Source organism: Vombatus ursinus, unplaced genomic scaffold (genome assembly GCF_900497805.2).
Source record: "Vombatus ursinus unplaced genomic scaffold, bare-nosed wombat genome assembly UNPS02014781.1, whole genome shotgun sequence".
Taxonomy (NCBI): Eukaryota; Metazoa; Chordata; class Mammalia; order Diprotodontia; family Vombatidae; genus Vombatus; species Vombatus ursinus.
The window spans coordinates 7,784,476-7,801,372 of record NW_020954559.1 but is presented as its reverse complement, the minus strand read 5'-3'; the positions used below and the strand labels follow the sequence as shown (position 1 = coordinate 7,801,372).

The 16,897-nt window shown below is 34.8% G+C and overlaps 1 protein-coding gene across 1 annotated transcript in view; it reads right to left on the bottom strand.

Moving 5' to 3' along the window:
* The window catches only part of LOC114046108 (unconventional myosin-XVI-like), a 682,808-nt gene extending 666,163 nt beyond the window's left edge, over window positions 1-16,645 (bottom strand). The window contains exon 1 of the mRNA XM_027866362.1: window positions 16,519-16,645. Coding sequence (XP_027722163.1) covers window positions 16,519-16,546 — 28 coding nt within the window. The 5' untranslated portion in view covers window positions 16,547-16,645. The remainder of the gene's footprint in view (window positions 1-16,518) is intronic.
* Window positions 16,646-16,897: the final 252 nt, after the last annotated feature.

Sequence of the window (16,897 nt, the reverse complement as noted above, 5' to 3'; positions counted from 1 at the left end):
GGTTATAAAGGGCTTTAAGTGCCAAACTGAGTATTTTGCATTTGATCCTGGAGGAAAGAGAAAACCATTGGAGTTTATTGACATGATTAGACTTTAGTGTCTGATCACTTTAGTGGTTGAATGGCTGATGGATTAGAGTGACAAGAGACTTGAGTCAGATAGAGCTATCAGAAGACTATTGCAATAATCAAAGTGTGAGATGAAGAGGGACTGCACTAGAGTATTGGTAGAGTCAGAAGAGAGAAGGGGTGTACTTGAGAGATGTTGCAAAAGTGAAATCCACTAGGCTTGGCAACAGCTTGGATGGGGCTAGGGAAGAGGTGTAAGACATAATGAGAAATCCAGGATGACACCTGTGTTGTAAGACTGAGAGACTAGAACAATGGTGTTGCCTTCTATAGTAATAAAAAAGTAGCAGGTGGAGGGGGCTTAGGAATAAGAGAAGAAGTCCCATTTTGGACATATTGAGCTTAAGCTATCTACTGGACATTCAGTTTGATCTAAACAGCAGCTGGAGATGGGAGATTAGAGGTCCAGGTCAGTACTCTGAGGGATCCACATGGTCAGAAAATGTAGTCTGGAGGAGGACTGAACAAAAAATATTGGGAAAGAGCAGTTCAATATTTAGGAGAAAAACTAGGAGAGAGTGATATCCTAAAACCCTAGAGAGAATATAGTATCAAGGACTAGAGAGTGATCCACAGTGTTAAAAGCTGCAAAGAGGAAAATGAAGAATGAGAAATGTTTTGAGAAAAACAAAACAAAACAAAATAAAACAAAACAAGATTTGCCAACTCATTGGAAGAAAAGTGAAAAGGCAAGCAAAATGTGGAGATTATCAATTTGTCTAACGGAAAGAATGTCTTTATCTTCAACAGAAATAGGAACATTTGGAGAAAACATAGTTTGGAGAGGCAAGATACTGAGTTCTCTTTTGGATTCTTTGAATTTGGGATGTTATTTGATCTTCAAAACAATCTTGGGAAGTAGGTATTATTATTATCACTATTTAACAAAATAGGAAACTAAGGCAGACAAAGATCAAATAACTTGCCAGAATCATCTAAATTATAGGTGGAAGGGATAGTATAGCATACAGAGGTATTTTTTTTCCTCTTAAGGAAAGAGGACACTTAGGTATGTTTGAAGTGGGCAGGGGAGGAAGCAGTAGATAGCAAGAGGTTGAAGATTCAAAAAAGAAGAGAATTATTGAAAGGGAAATCTGTGGCAGAAATAGAAGAGTCAAGACCTTTGCAAGAAAAGAGATCCCTCATTATCAGAGAAAAAGAGGAGATAGTATAAGATGATATCAATGAGTTTTGAGATGAATAAAAAGTAGAAAGGAGCTCAGGTTGAATTTTCACAGTAAAAGGAGAAATTCTCACTTGAGGTGCAGATGGAGGGAGAAACGTGAGAGGCACAAGGAGAAAAGAGAAGGAATAGCTTCCATGGGGCATGAGATATGGAATCAATCAGGGAGGAATGGAAGAATAGTTTTATATAAATGAGAGTCCAGTTAAAGTTGGATAACATAAATGTGTAGTGTACTCATTGAATACATTTATGTGATTTCCTCCAGTTCCATATAGCAGCATATAGATAAGCAGAGATACTGAAGGGAAAATAGAGGACCATGTGGCTTGATACAGTGTCAAGAATAGAAGGAATGGAAAGTGAAGTTAGAGCATAGATTATAGCCTGGAAGTACTCAGTGGTAGAGAGATTAGTGGTCATAATGAGATGTAAAAAGAGATCTGGGATGGATTAAACATAGGAGCAGATGGAATAGTAGGAGGTCATGATGAGCTAGATGAATGTCAGTGTTATTCCTTTTTGTAATCAAGGAAGTAGTACAGTTTTATGTAATGGTACAGTATTTAGCATGTAAACAACTCTGAGTCTGAGATGGAGTTTTGGAGTAGGTTTGAAGAAATTGAGAAATCTGGGAGGCTAGGGAGCTTGTGGAAGCAACAACATGGAAGTCCGTTAGTATAAAGATAGGAGTTAAGGATGAGCAGAGATTGAGTCAGGACTAAATGCCTCAAGAAAAGAGAGAGTCTGACCCAGGGTCTGGAAAACAACAGCCAAAATAACCTTTGCTGGGTTAAAACATTTAATAGAATGAACTTCAAAAGGAAGAGAAGCTGCTGAGTGATGGCAACAAAGGTAGAGTATGGAAGTGGCTGTGGGAAACAAACAATATTCTAACTTCCCCTCTAAATTCAGTGTATCAGCAGGGGTGAACACTACTGGAGAAGATGGACATAAATATGGTGCCATCTCAGGGAAGTGAGCTCTCAGTGACAGCAAATAAATACAACATGAATAAGAGAAGTAAATGCAGAATGAAAAGAAATTTGTTTATTAAGGAATGGAAACTCCAGAGAGCACAGCGGAAAGACCAAGCAGTGCTAGAGTATGGATGGGATAGAGATGAAAAGAATGAAAACATCAGGCTGACATGGGGAAATCATGATAAATCATGTCTAAACAACCTAGTACCAAGTAGTATAGAGATAAGGAGAACAATGGGTAGTAAGAATTTGCTAGCCTTAGGGTGCTACTGGGGGCAGCTAGGTGGCAATAGATAGAACACCAGTTCTGAAATCAGGAAGATTTGAGTTTAAATCCAGCCTCAAACACTTACTAGTTGGGCAAACCCTGTTTGCCTTAGTCTCACCGTCTATAAAATGAGTTGCAGAAGGAAATGGAAAACAGTCTAGTATCTCTGCCAAGAAAACTCCAAATGGAGTCATAAGGAGTTGGAAATGACTGAAAACAACAACTCAACAACAACAAAAAGGATGCTCTGAATGTCAAACACATTAGAAGTCTCCTTCTTCAGAGGGTAGGGTTGTGGGGCAAAGGTTAAAAGTTAGTTGGGCAGAGCCATTGACACACAAATTAAAAAGGTGGACACAGGAAGAATGATACAAGTGCATTAAATGATAATAAGAATAGTGTAATGGGGACATTATTGAAATAGGATAATTGGGGAATGGCTGAAAAAGTTGCAGCATATAATTGTGATGGAATACTACTGTGCTATAAAAAAGGATGAGCTCATTGATTCTAGAAAAACATGGATAGACTTGCATGAAATAATGAAGAGTGAAATGAGCAGAACCAAGAGAATACTGCATATAGTAACAGTGATATTGTTTTAAGACCAATTTTGAGTGAATAAGTCAATTTATCTATTACATATAACCAAATTAACTACAAAGAATATGTGAAGGAAGATGCTATCTGCATCCAGGGAAAGAATTGATGGATAGAAGTATGTACAGAATGATTTTACATACATACATTCATACACATATATATGTGTATGTATATGTATATACGCATATATAACATAACGCACATATTTCTGTCTAATAGAAGCCATCTCTAGTTCAGGGGGAAAAGAAAAAAGAAATTTACATGATAACTTTATTTTATATGTAAAAAGAATAGCAAATTACACATAATAAATTTGCAGTTTCATATGCAATCATCTTTCTAATGTACTATGTTATGGAAATGCTTGTTTTATTCCATAAACTAAAAGGAAAATAAATTTTTAAAAATTGAAAAGAAAAAAAAAGAAATGGGATAATATGGTTGCTTATTCTTTTAGTGCACTGGCAGCTTAAATCGTTATTTTTGGAGCGGAGGATTACATTTCTATGAAATTTTCCAGGAGATATTTTCATGTTAGATGTAAGAACTTCAATGTGTAAATAATAGGAAACAATAAAACTTAGTTTATTGGGACTTTTCCAGTGTGTCCCTCTTACTTGAAGTTTAGCAGTAGAAGAAACCTTAGGAATCAGCTAGTCCAAGTCTTTTATATACTATTATAGATTAGAAAAATGAAGTCTTGAGGGGAAGTGACTTGTTCAAGGTGACAAAAGAAGCAAGCAGAGTTAAGATTTCAATCTAAACTCTCAGGCTGTAATTCAGTTCTCCTTCTACAATGTTTCAAAATGTGCTAAGGGCAAGAAGTGCTCCATTACTGTAGGTGATCTGTCACAGTGACTGAGGGAAACATTGTCAGCTCCATTGCTGCTAGTGGACATCCCACAATATCAAAGATGATGATGATGATGATGATGATGATGATGATGATAATAATAGCTATATTATATTATATTATATTTTATTATTAATAACACAAATCATTTCTATAGGTCCTATTATATGCTAGGCACTGCACTGAGCACTTTAAAAATATTGTCTCATTAATCCATTTAATAATGAGAAAGCATGCAAAATTTAAGCTTCATTATGTCAGAATTACAGTCTTACAAACAACCTTGGGATGAATGCCTATAATTGCTTAATATTCCAGGTGAGCAAAATATTTCATGATCTGCTCTGTTAACTATTACTTAGAATATGCTACCATTCTAATATAAAATTCAAACATGAGAAAGCTTGGATAAGCCTTATTTAAGGTCATACAATAAAATCAAAGATAATGCCAAGGACATACCTATATAGCTCAATAGTCATCCAAGAATGACACGTTATGTGCACTCCTGGTCAGTTGGTGAAGAGAGGTGTGAAAAAAGATGAAAACTTGCACTCATTGGCAGGAAATGTTGCCTAGCACATTCAAAATAAGACCAACAAAATAAAAACTGACACATTGCACAATGATTAAATAGTTCCACTTTAAATTTTTACATTTTGAACAATATATCTCAAAGATATTCAATGATGACGACTTTCATAGAGGTACAGTATAAAGAATAAAGAGTTACCTCCATCTATCTAAAATTTTCTGTCATTCAATTTCAATAAGTGTCTTCCTGTTCTCTTATTAAGGGATCAGATGAAGAAGAATGACCAAATGATTTCTGCAAAACCATTCATTAATTTGTGTCTATCTCTCATGTCACTCCTCATTTCTAGATGATAAATAATTCAACCCCCTTCAATCACTGTTTGTTTATAGGGGCCTGAAGCTTTTAGCCTCTGAGCTGCCCTTTCTTTCAACCTCTTCCTATGTGGCAAAGTACTTTTTAAGCTGAGACAAACAAAACTGGATTCATAATTTAGGATACACAATTGATTAATACAAGGTCATCATCATACTGTCTTGTGAGTTTTACTATCATGTTTTAAAGTGTGGTACAGCATGAAATTAGCCTTTTTTAACTGCCACATTCCATGGCAACAACATATTCATTGAACTGTCAACAGTGACCTCTAGATCATTTTCCTGAATGCACAAGTCAATTTAAAGCTCAACAGTTTAAGAGTCTTTTAAATAAGTTCTGCTGATGGGCTCTATTTTAACCTGATAGAGGGGAAAAAAAATCCCACTACTGTCTAGAGCAACAGTCCTTAAGGTACAGGGCATAAAGGTCTTCTGGGATGTCTGAGTACTGTTCTTTTACATTATTATTGTTTTTTAATATCACATTATTTATAGTGTTTGTCTAGAATGAATTATCAATTTAGTTGTGATATTTAATAAACATAAGAGAGTTCATTGGTGATTCATCAAAATTAGCATCATCATTCTTATGCATCGGGATAATTTTTAGAAGCAGAGTATAAAAAAGGTTTCAAAGCGAAGATTGAGTATCTTTGAACTTCTCTGTTCTGTCAAAGAGGTCCTAGCATTTAGAAAGAGAAATTATGTCTTAAAAAATTGATTGCAGATTAAATTATGTTAAAACTTTTCATAACTATTTAGAATTAACTGATTTTTTTTCTTCTCTGATAATTTAATATTCAAGTGCATCTGAGATTTCAACAATCTTGGAGATCTATTCAATGGATCTTATTGAAACCTATCCATTCCTCCCTAGCCTGTCCAACTCTTAATCGTATCCTCCCACACGTTTGCCAAAGAGAGATTGTTCAACATACTTAGAAGCCTTCCTTTACTTTCTACTGAAATGCCAAAGGTACCAGAGGAATACTCTGGCACCCTCATCCTTGCCTAATGACCATCCCATTTAATCTTTTTATCATATATTTCCTTGAAGATAATCTTTTGCTGCTCTTGTCTAAGATGGTTATATATGGCAACTTGCTTGTTGCATCATGTATATTGCTGAAAATCTCTCTATGATATTAATTTTAAATTGTTTGGAGAATCATGTATTCCATAAGTTACTATCATGCAGCAATAATAGTAGTAGAATATGACAATGTACTGCTTCATAGGCCTTTGTTTCCATGAGAAAGGTAGAGGTCATTAAAGCTGCTCTCAAATTTCCCAAAGTCAATCCTATGCACTCTCATTCTCTAATTCAACTTTAGGCCTGATTGCTTCTCTATCTATATTTCCTGGGTCAGATAGGTATCTACATTTGCATATCTATATATGTTTGCATGCATATACACATACATATATGTATATATAATATGAGTTATAGATGAATGCATACATATGAATACACACAGAGCTCTGTATATATGAACAATAGATAGTCTTCATCAATTTGATCTTTCTTATACAGATCTGTAAATGTTACTACCTTTGTGAGTAGTTGTATATTTCTTTCAGAAGTCTCTCCAATGATCCAGGAATTAATGAAATCAATACAATGAACTATATGGAGGACTTCAGTATTCACAGAAGGACACTCCTCAGCTTGGACTCTCCTCTGGACCTCTTACATCACCAGTGGTGAACACCTTTGGTGAACAAGGCATACATCTCCCAGTTTTACATTTCACCAGATATTTATGATCATACTGTTCTTGAATAACATTACTGTTTTTTGTTTGTCTTTAGGGAATATTGAATTATTAATTCAATATTTGTTGTCAATTTGTTGAAAAAGTCATTAAGGGGACATTTTGCTCTACCAAACCAAAGTTGTTTTGTTTTTCTTTTTTTAATAATAAAATCATAAAAACAGTCATGTACAATAAGCCCTTCTAGTCTTTATATTTCAACCAACTGTAAAATGGCAAAGATATGGTCCACTATTGAATATTATTTACAAAAATTTTTTGGTCACTAACTAAAATTTTCATTAATTATGTTCTTAATTTGTGAATAGAGATAACAAACAAATTTTATAGATTAAAAAATAGACATAAAATTGGTAGTTGATTTTTTAGCCGAGTATTGGGTTTTGTTTTGCTTTGCTTTTTTCATTGATAAAATTTGAAATCCCTCCCTCCTCCTCCATATACCTTTGATATTCTCCTGTCCTTGAGATCCATTGGCTAGCACATTTTAGTGTTCTTACAAGTGTATCTCCTCTAACATTAAGCTCCTTTATACACATTTTGATCAGCCAGGCTACTTTTCCTATCTTTGCCCTCTTTGGTATAATTTCTGCCTTCGCCTTAAAACATTCTGGACTTCAATGTTAGGGTCCATCTCATCTATGTACCATGAGACCACAAACACATCAGGGCAAAGTTAACTTAATAGTAACATAAATTTGTTCTTTTATTGTAGTATCATGCATTTCTACATATTCAGAAATAGTAAAATTCACCGATCACCATCTGAAAGAGCTTTTATGAGGAACCCAACAGTAACATAATAGTCAAATTCCAAAACCCCCTGCTTAAAGATTAAATATTATGAGCAACAAGAAATGAAACGAATATGGTGGTACCACAGTTAGAATCACACAAAACTCAGCACTGGCTACACTAAAAGACCACAGGTCTTGGGACACTATATGCCAAAGAGCAAATGAACTGGAATTGAGGCTAAAAATATTATACCCAGCAAAGTTAAGCATAATCCTGAATGAAAAAAAATGAACATTAACTAGAAAAAAATCCACTGATCGTATTCAAGTGGTTAAAAAGGGTTGGATTTGGAGTTAGAAAAGTTAAATTTTAATTCCGTAGTTGATACTTGCTAGTTGTAAGAGCCTAAGCAATTTATTTAACTTCTTGAAACCTCAGTTTCCTCACCTTGAACTTGAGAGGACAATACTTGTACTATTTCTTTCATCAACACATTGTAGCAAGAGTGTGTTAGAAAGTTAAAACACTGTAGGTATGAATAACTATTATTATATCTATGTCACCAAATCTTCAACCAAAAGGGCTTCCAGTAATCTGATTATAAATTAAATCCAATAATTATATATTAGAATGTCAATCACTGAAAAAAAGAGCTATTTCTTTGAAATAAGAAGGGTGAGAGTTATAGCTGGAGGAGGAAGGGAGATTTTTATTAGTCTATGGAATAACTTTTTCTTGTCCTCATTCCACTCCCATTCTCAAAGGGCATATGTGTCAGACATCTGCCAATGATTAACAAAGGGGCAAAATGGAAGCAAATAAGGTCTAGGAACCTAGTAAGATTTCTGGTCAAGGCCAGAAATCTAAAAGGTAAATGTTATGGAGAGAGGTAAAATGTGGCCTAAGTTTGAAAGCAAAATTTCTAAGGTCAAGGGGAGGTGGGAGAGGAGGCACAGAGAAAGAATAGAAGAACAGCATGAAGATATAAGTGTTGGGATTGCACTTAATTGAAAACATCAACCTGAAATTGCATAATTTCATGGCAGCTTTTTTAGTAGCCCTGTCCTTTATCTCCCAACTCCTCTGAAAGGTGCTGACAAGCTTAGCCATAAAAGGGAAAAAATAATCAGAGTATACATAACATAAAACAGCTACTGAAAACCTATGAAATAGCTCTATTCCACCAATATCCATTCTTACCATGAGCAATTTGATTTAAGTAAACATCATTAAGCCTGTCACTTTTTCATTCAACATTTACTGAAATAATATGCACTGCTTGCTCTTATACAGGGAATTTTGCTAAGTGAGGTAAAAAGTTTGTATAAGATCTATCCCTTCCCTTCATAAAGCTTAAGGTTTAGTGGGTAACTACTAGGTGTAAGTCATTGTGCTAGATGCTAGGAGAACCACAACAATGAATGAGGAGTGGTTTTTATATTGAAAGAGCTTACAGTCTTATAGAGGAGGTAGGATCTCTCTATGTATAATTAAAATATAAATTCAACTATCATAAATATGGAGAGAAAATTACATGGCACATTTGAGTAATGTTGATGTGAGTCAAAAAGTACTTGACTTGAAATTGAAGGACATACATTTGGAAGACCAATGGATTTAAAGCAGTAGGACCTGAGTTCAAAATTTTCTCTTTGTCACTTACTATCTCTATCACATTGGGTAAGTCATTTAAACTCTCTGTGTCTCAGTTTTTTCTTTAAAAAAAGAGGAATTGCCCTAGAGATCTTGACAGATATCTTCTATATCTAAACCTATGATTCTTCATTTTTATCCAGAAGAAAAAGGTAATTGACTTGAACTACTTGCTTTATAGGCATTTTAAGGCATGTCTGACTCTTCACAAACTCATTTGGAGTTTTCTTGACAAAAATACTAGAATGGTTTGCCACTTCCTTCTTCGGCTCATTTTACAGATGAGGAAACTGAGGCAAACAAGCTTAAGTGAGTTGCTCAGGGTCACACAGCTTATAAGTGTCTGAGGCCAGGTTTGAACTCAAAATGGGTCTTCCTTACTCCAGATCTGGCAGTCTATCCACTGCACCTCCTAGCTGTCTTCTTAGGAGTCTAGTACTTTCTAAACTGTAAAGCAGTATAAATTATATGAGACATTATTACTATCATTATTATCATTATTATTACCAGTAGCAAAGTATTACTTGGGCAAGAGTGCCAATTAGCCAGACAGTGGTAACTGCACAAGGTAAAGAAATCAGTATTTCAATGAAACACCATTAACAATTTATTACTTTGCATTTATTGTGTCTGACTCTTTGTGACCCCATGGATCATAGCACCCCAGGCCCTTCTATCCTCCACTATCTCGCAAAGTCTGTTCAAGTTCATGTTTGTTGTTTCCATGACACTACCTACCCATCTCATATTCTGTAATTCCTTTTCCTTTTTCCTTCAATTTTTCCAGCAAATGATTTTCCATCTTTATTAGGCAAGATTTATATAGTGCTTTAAGGATTCCAAAGCACTTTACATATATTATTACATTTAGTCTTCACAACAATATTATAAGGTAGTTGCTATCATTATCTCTATTAAGAAAAACCTGAGCTTGAGAGGTTATTAAAATAGCAATAGCTAACATTTCTATAGTGTTTTTCTATATGATTTCACATATATCCTTGCAACAATTCTATAAGCTAGGTGCTGTTATTGTCTCCATTTTATTGATGAAAATATTGGTCCTGAGGAAGATGATATTTGCCCAAGGTCACACAAAGCTAGTATATATCTCAGGAACAACAAACTCAGATCTTCTTAAATCCAAATCCAGTGTTTCACAAATGAATAATATAAACAGATAGAATGATAGATGATAGATTCACAAATGACAGTTGATAGATGAATAAAAATAACTGGAATATAGCTCACTAATTCACCGCTCAGGGAATTTCTGTAGGGTCTAAGTTCCTAAATTTCCTTTATGTCCCATAACCTTTCCTTCAGAGAGGCCTTGCAAACCTTGTACCTAATGAAATGTTAGGTAATGACTACCTGAAGTAACTCCTTTGGAAAGTATTGTGGAGTCTTTATGCAGACTCAGGATTAGAGTCATCACATAGTTCAAGAACAAAGAAAGGGAGCTACTCTGGAGCAGTCTGAAGGGTGGGCAAGTAAATGGAGGATAGAAGTTATCAAAAAAGTCTAACCATGGCTACAACTCTGTAACAGCATAGGAAGAAAAAGACAGCCAGTAGGTGTTGTGAGAGAATTGTGAAAAAAAAAAAAAACACAAGTGCAAAGGCTTCTGGGAATATCCTGCTCATTATGTCCTGATGGGTCCTTCCCAGATCCACCCGTAGGAAAGATAGTTGTGGAGAGTAGAGTAGATTTCAGAGTAGTGAGAATGGTAAAATGGGGGAAATGGTAAAAAGGGAAAACAGTCCCAGTTCCAGAGGACACTTGCAGTCTTCCTATACTAGTGTCTCAACTGGTCACCCTCAAATCCTAAGACAAACAAATTTTAGATAATCCTGGAAGTTTGAGACAACAGGGAACAGGAAGCAAGAGCTGGGGGGAAAAGCATTATAATATCGGGATTTCAGAAGAAAAAGGATATGCAGTAAGAAGTACATTTTCCTCAAGGACATCACAGAGAAATCATCAAGTGATTTATAAAGATAGACATAAGCTTCCCAAGGAAGAGATGTGAAATAAAAAAAAAAGCATAAATAGTGAAGATATATCTCAATCAACATGCATTTTACCACAATTGAAACTGATTCAAAATCTCTTGAGGAAGTTGGAGGTAACACAGCAAATTCTGCAGACTCTTGAAATTATGGTGGAGTAATTCCAAGAATCTGTAGGATGGTTCAGAAGAAGAATCAAAGAATACATGATTAACAAAAGATAAGGACAACAATAGAGCTCTTGAGGAAGAAATAAGGAAATCTAAACAGAGACTAGAGAATGTAGAACAAATGACAGACATTCTCCTTAATAGTATATTCTCTGAAAAAGAGGATGACAGAATTGGAAAACAAAAATAAGGCAGAAAGAAAAATAATGAAACTTTTTTTTAAGTTTGGAAGAAAACACGAGAGCTGAGCAAAATAAGAATATTGAACATGGAGATAGAATGGAAATGAATAATTTAAGGATTATAGACTTTCTAGAAAAATAAAATTAAAAAAATGAAAGTTTTGATTTCATTTTCTAAGAAATAATAGAGAAAAATTTCATGGATGCACTGAAAGAAAATAGTAGACTGAAGACCAAGAGACTCCAAAGAACACCAACAGAAAAAAAAAAACCCTCCAAGTTCAGCACACTAAGGAACAATGTGGTCAGATTTCAGAAGTGCATCAAGAAAGACTAATTGTTGGTAGCAAGGGAGGAAAAAAATCCCTTCAAATTCTAAGGAAAGCCAAGGAGAAAGGCATAAGAAAACTTCTTGGTCGTAAATAATCAGAAGGAAAATTAAAATTAGTATTCTGAAGAGATAATTTGTCACTACAAAAAGCACATCTTTCAAATCTAAGCCTAAAAATCAAAGGAAATAATTGGATATTCAGTAAAAGGAAGAATTCAAATCATTCCTCAAAAGATCCCAGATGTGAGTTGGATATTGAATATGCAAATTGATTAAACAGCTAGCAGTTAAATACTTTCAGATAGTACTGAAAAACTAAGAAATGAAATGTTTGTCTTCATATGGGTAGGCCTAGACAAAGTCCTGAATGGGGGGGCAAAGTCTTTTTGTCTTTTATTCATTTTTCTTTCATTTTTGAAGACAGTTTCAGTGCCACAAAGAATCTAAGGAGTAAACAATATAATTGTAAAAATTAGATATTAGGTAGAAGAAGTGAAACAATATTTCAAGTGAAAAGCACATTTCTTGATTACTTCAATGCTATATCTTGTGAGATAATAGAGAGGAATGCCTTTTAGATGAAGAAAGGAGAGGCCAAGACAAATAATAACTGGTCAGGACTCAAGAAGAAAAGTTGATGAAAGATTTTCAATTTTGCTCCATAGCTTTAGGCTGGTGAGAGATTAAAGATAGAATACTGGAGAAAAGACCACAGAAGAAGGAGTTGGGGTTGTGTATAGCCAGATGAAAGGGTACAGTTTTGTAACATCATTAGACTTCCCTATGGAAACATAAGGAAGGAAGACAAAGGTCTGGCAATTAATTCTATTGGTGGCATTAGGACACTTTAGTACACTAGGTTCTACATAGATGTGTTTTAATACTAACATCTACCAGGTGATAGGAAACATTTGGGAATCCAAGCATACAAGTCTGGAGAGATTGTGTAGAGGGTCAAAGATCCAAAGGAAAGGTTTCACATCATCAAATTGGAAAGCAAAGAAGGAAAATAAAAATAAAAAGAATCAAGTCCTAAGGACCAGGGTTACAAAACATTGCCCACTAGACATCTGCCTCAAGGACTAGCATTTCTAAGAATGGGTTATAGCATATCACAGAAGAAAAAGATTGAGAAAGGGGTTAAATCAAAACAAAACTTTGTGGAAAGGAGCATTAGGAATTAATGTCACTGATTTTTTTTTAAAAGGAATGAGGTTTGGAAGACATAGCAAGTTAGATAAGTTATTTGAGCTGGGATGTGGAAAGACAAAACAACAAAAGATAGTGAATACAATAAAAGTGAGCACAAGGAGAGCTGTAACACATAGGCTAATAGGAGAAAATCGTTGGAAGACACAACTAGGTTCAGATTAGTGATAATAGAATGAGAGATGTTTACTTGTTTTATTTACCTCCTCTTAAAAGGTAAATTGCATACAGATACCCACAAATATATACACAATATGGATGTATTTAATTGAAGAAAATAAAAAACTTTACCATTATGACCCTAAATATAGATTACATTCACACTTGCAAAAAAAAAGTATAAAGTAAGAGACACAAAACAAAAATAATTTGCTGCATATCAGAAGCTTGTTTAAAACAGATACCCATGTACGAGTGAAAACAAAGTGATGGAAAAAATTATTGTGCTTTAAGTGACTCAAAAAATCAGGAATTGCAATAATAACATCAGATAAGATGACAGTAAAAATTGCTAAAATCAAGAAAAATATGCCAGGAAATGACATTATTCTTATGGGCACCATAGTGAATTCACAAAAATAACTATATATACATCAAAGCACACAGTGGCTCTTAAAATAAAAATTAAGTAAATTATAAGAAAACATTGATAGTAACATATGTGTATATATATATATATATTATATATATATATTTGGGGGGGTGGGGGCTAGGCAATGGGGTTAAGTGACTTGTCCAAGGTCACACAGTTAGTAAGTGTTATACGTGTGAAGCTGGCTTTGAACTCAGGTCCTCCTGACTGCAGGGTCAGTGCTGTATCCACTGCACCACCTAGGTGCCCAACAGTAATATATTAAAAATCCATAAAGTGATTTGTCTAGAGTAACATAGCAAACACTTATCTGAGGCAACACTTGAACTTGGGTATTTGTGACTCTAAATTCAACTCTCTACTACCAATGCTACCTCTACTACAAGTTTACACACACACACACACACACACACACACACACACATGTAAGTACATATGTAAATATGTAGAAGCATATAATATACATTTGTAGAATAATAAATAATATTTATGTAGTACATTCTGGATATTATCTCACTTAATACAACTTTATGAAGTATATAGTGTCATTATTATTAATCCTATTTTTTTCCCCAAAGGAAGAAACTGAGGATCATTGAGGTGATTTTCCTATGATCACATACTTAATGTGTCAGTTCCAGAATTTGAACTCATGGTTTCCTAAGCACATATCCAGCTTTCTATACACTATGCCACATAGCTTCTCCACTCCTATACATACTATTTCTAAAAGTCCTTTCAGATCAAGTTCAAATCTTCTTTGAATGTCCCAGTCCATTGAGATCTCTCTTTCTCTGCTAAAGTCTTAGAGAACTTGTCTATAGTACATAATTTTGTGCCTGACAGTGTAATTCCTAAAATCATTGTGTAGTTGTCTCTTCTGCATTAATCTTGTCTTTCTGAGTATTGTGTATTGTAAATTTTATGAAGGCAGAACACATGCCTTATGCTTCTCTTATATCCCTCATATCCTAACAAAGAGCTGGAAACTGTAGGTATTCAAAAAATACCTGCCAACTAATTCGGAGTATTGTTCTAATGATCTATAGCTACTATTTGAAACTCAAAATTTCATTAAATTTAGCTTCTACCATTTATTATAGCAGCACCCAAAAATGTGTGGGTGTCTCTCTCTCACACACACATACACACACACACACACACACACACACACACACAACTGTTGTTTACTCAGCATAACTGTCCTTTTCATTTTTCCGAACCTCTACGCTCAACTGCAAAACAGTTCAGGAAACAAATAATCTATTTTGGTGAAAAGCACTTCAGTGTTATTTTGGGGTACTAAACTGCTTGTTGAAAAATCCCAATATAGCATCATTTAATCCCCCAATGCTCATATTGAAACTCTCTGTTCTTGTCCTCTAGCAGGAAGAATGCTCAATCTGCTTAGCTAGTACCTTGGAGAGGTGGGAGGGGGGATGGGTAAACACTAGGCTGCAGAAGGTTGCAGCTAGAAGAACTGACTTTGCAAACTCACAGATAGGAAAGAAATACAGTTCTGATAGTGGACTAGCACACTTAAAGCAAGGCCAACAGCAGCAGCAGCAGTAGTCTCTGCACCAGAGAAATCACCCTCAATTGGAAAAGGGGGGAAACTACTCAGTGATAATCTCATGCGTTTTCAGAGTATCTTTCCAGTCAAGATTCCAATTTTAATTCATTAAGAACTCATGTCCAAATTGATAGATGAATCTACTAGTGGGTTTTATTAGAGTTAAAAATTTAAGTGCATTTATCAGAGCCGCAAATGTAAAATGTCAAAGGGTCCCTCTTCACATGGCTATGCCTGCTAGACAGCTCATTAACATTAATAAAGGTTATAGTGCATACCTGCATGTGCCACAGCAGACAGGAGGAAGCCAAATATTTTCTGTCTAAGCATTAGTGATATATGTTCAATTCTATTCACTTCACAATTAAATATGGAATATACTTCCATCTTGGAATATTCCACCTGGAATATACTTCACTTAATAATGTGCATTTTTTTAAATAGTCATAATATTAGTCTTTAAAGTACCTTATTTTCATGATGACCAAAAGAAAAACACTTTCAACAATATATCAGTAGCCACTGGAAGACTATGACATACATATGACAGAAGTTTTTAGAAGTAGTATAGGAGAAAAAATGTATATGTATGGCAAGTCATTAAATATTACCTTGAGGGTGCAAAAACCATGAAAATACTGTTCTAATATGTCTTCCACTTTAGTATTATTTTTTGTAAAAGGTTTAAGATGCAGCAAATTTGTAGCTTTAAAAGTAGTTTAAAATGTGACAATTTCATAAAACATTCTAGTGAACAGGATATCAGAAAAGGTTGTGAAAATCTCACCCCCCCCATTATGAATCAATCTGCAGAATTTGGCACAGACACCACTTTGAGGTTTCTTTCTTATACTTCAAGAGGAAAGGTTCAAGGGTAAAAGTTGAGTCAAGGAGAAGTGTAAGGATCAAACTTGGAAGTCTAGGCAGTCTAGTAAGCTAATGTATCACCTCAAACTGTCAGGCAATCAAACTTGAGAAGTATGCAATGCTAAAATGACCTTCACATTGATTAATGAACTCTGCTCTCTATCTTGTGTGATAGTATTTACTGCTTATAGCCATCCTTGTATAATCTTGTTGTTACCCACAGAGGTCATTCATTTTTTTTTTCTTTTTGATAGGATGAAAAGTTTTAAAGAGTTAACTCAGTATTTAAATCACTTTAAAATTATTCCGGAGCTTGGGAGAAAGTCTAGAGAATGCCTATGTCTCTATACCTGTATTCCAAGTAACAGATCCTTTTCATTCAACTGAATTATTCATCCCATGGCACCTTCCTCAATTTTGCTACTTGCATAAAATTAAAATAAAAATGGAAGGAAACTACACAAGCAAAATACCAAGGTTACTTACAGCACTTGATAAAATGATAGTGAGACATGTTTCCATTTCAGACAGTAATCTTGCTACATGTTCCAGCATTCTCTTCTGCTACAATAGTCGTCCCCACAAACTGCATAATTTAAAGCCCTTCCTCAGGTAACCAGTTTACCTCAGGATGCATTATTGAATGAAGCTCCTATTCCATGATCTTGCAAAAAATGTTAAAAAAAAAAAGCTTCAAACTCATTCTCATGCAGCAGCTGGAGTTGGATAAACCTCTCTATGCGCCTTGAACCATGGCTGCTGCACGTGCTATTGTAGCATCGCTGATTGACACAGCTCCTAATCCCACATCCCCAGGAATAGTAAGATTTAATTGGTGTGCACTCGCAGCCACATTGTTCAAGCT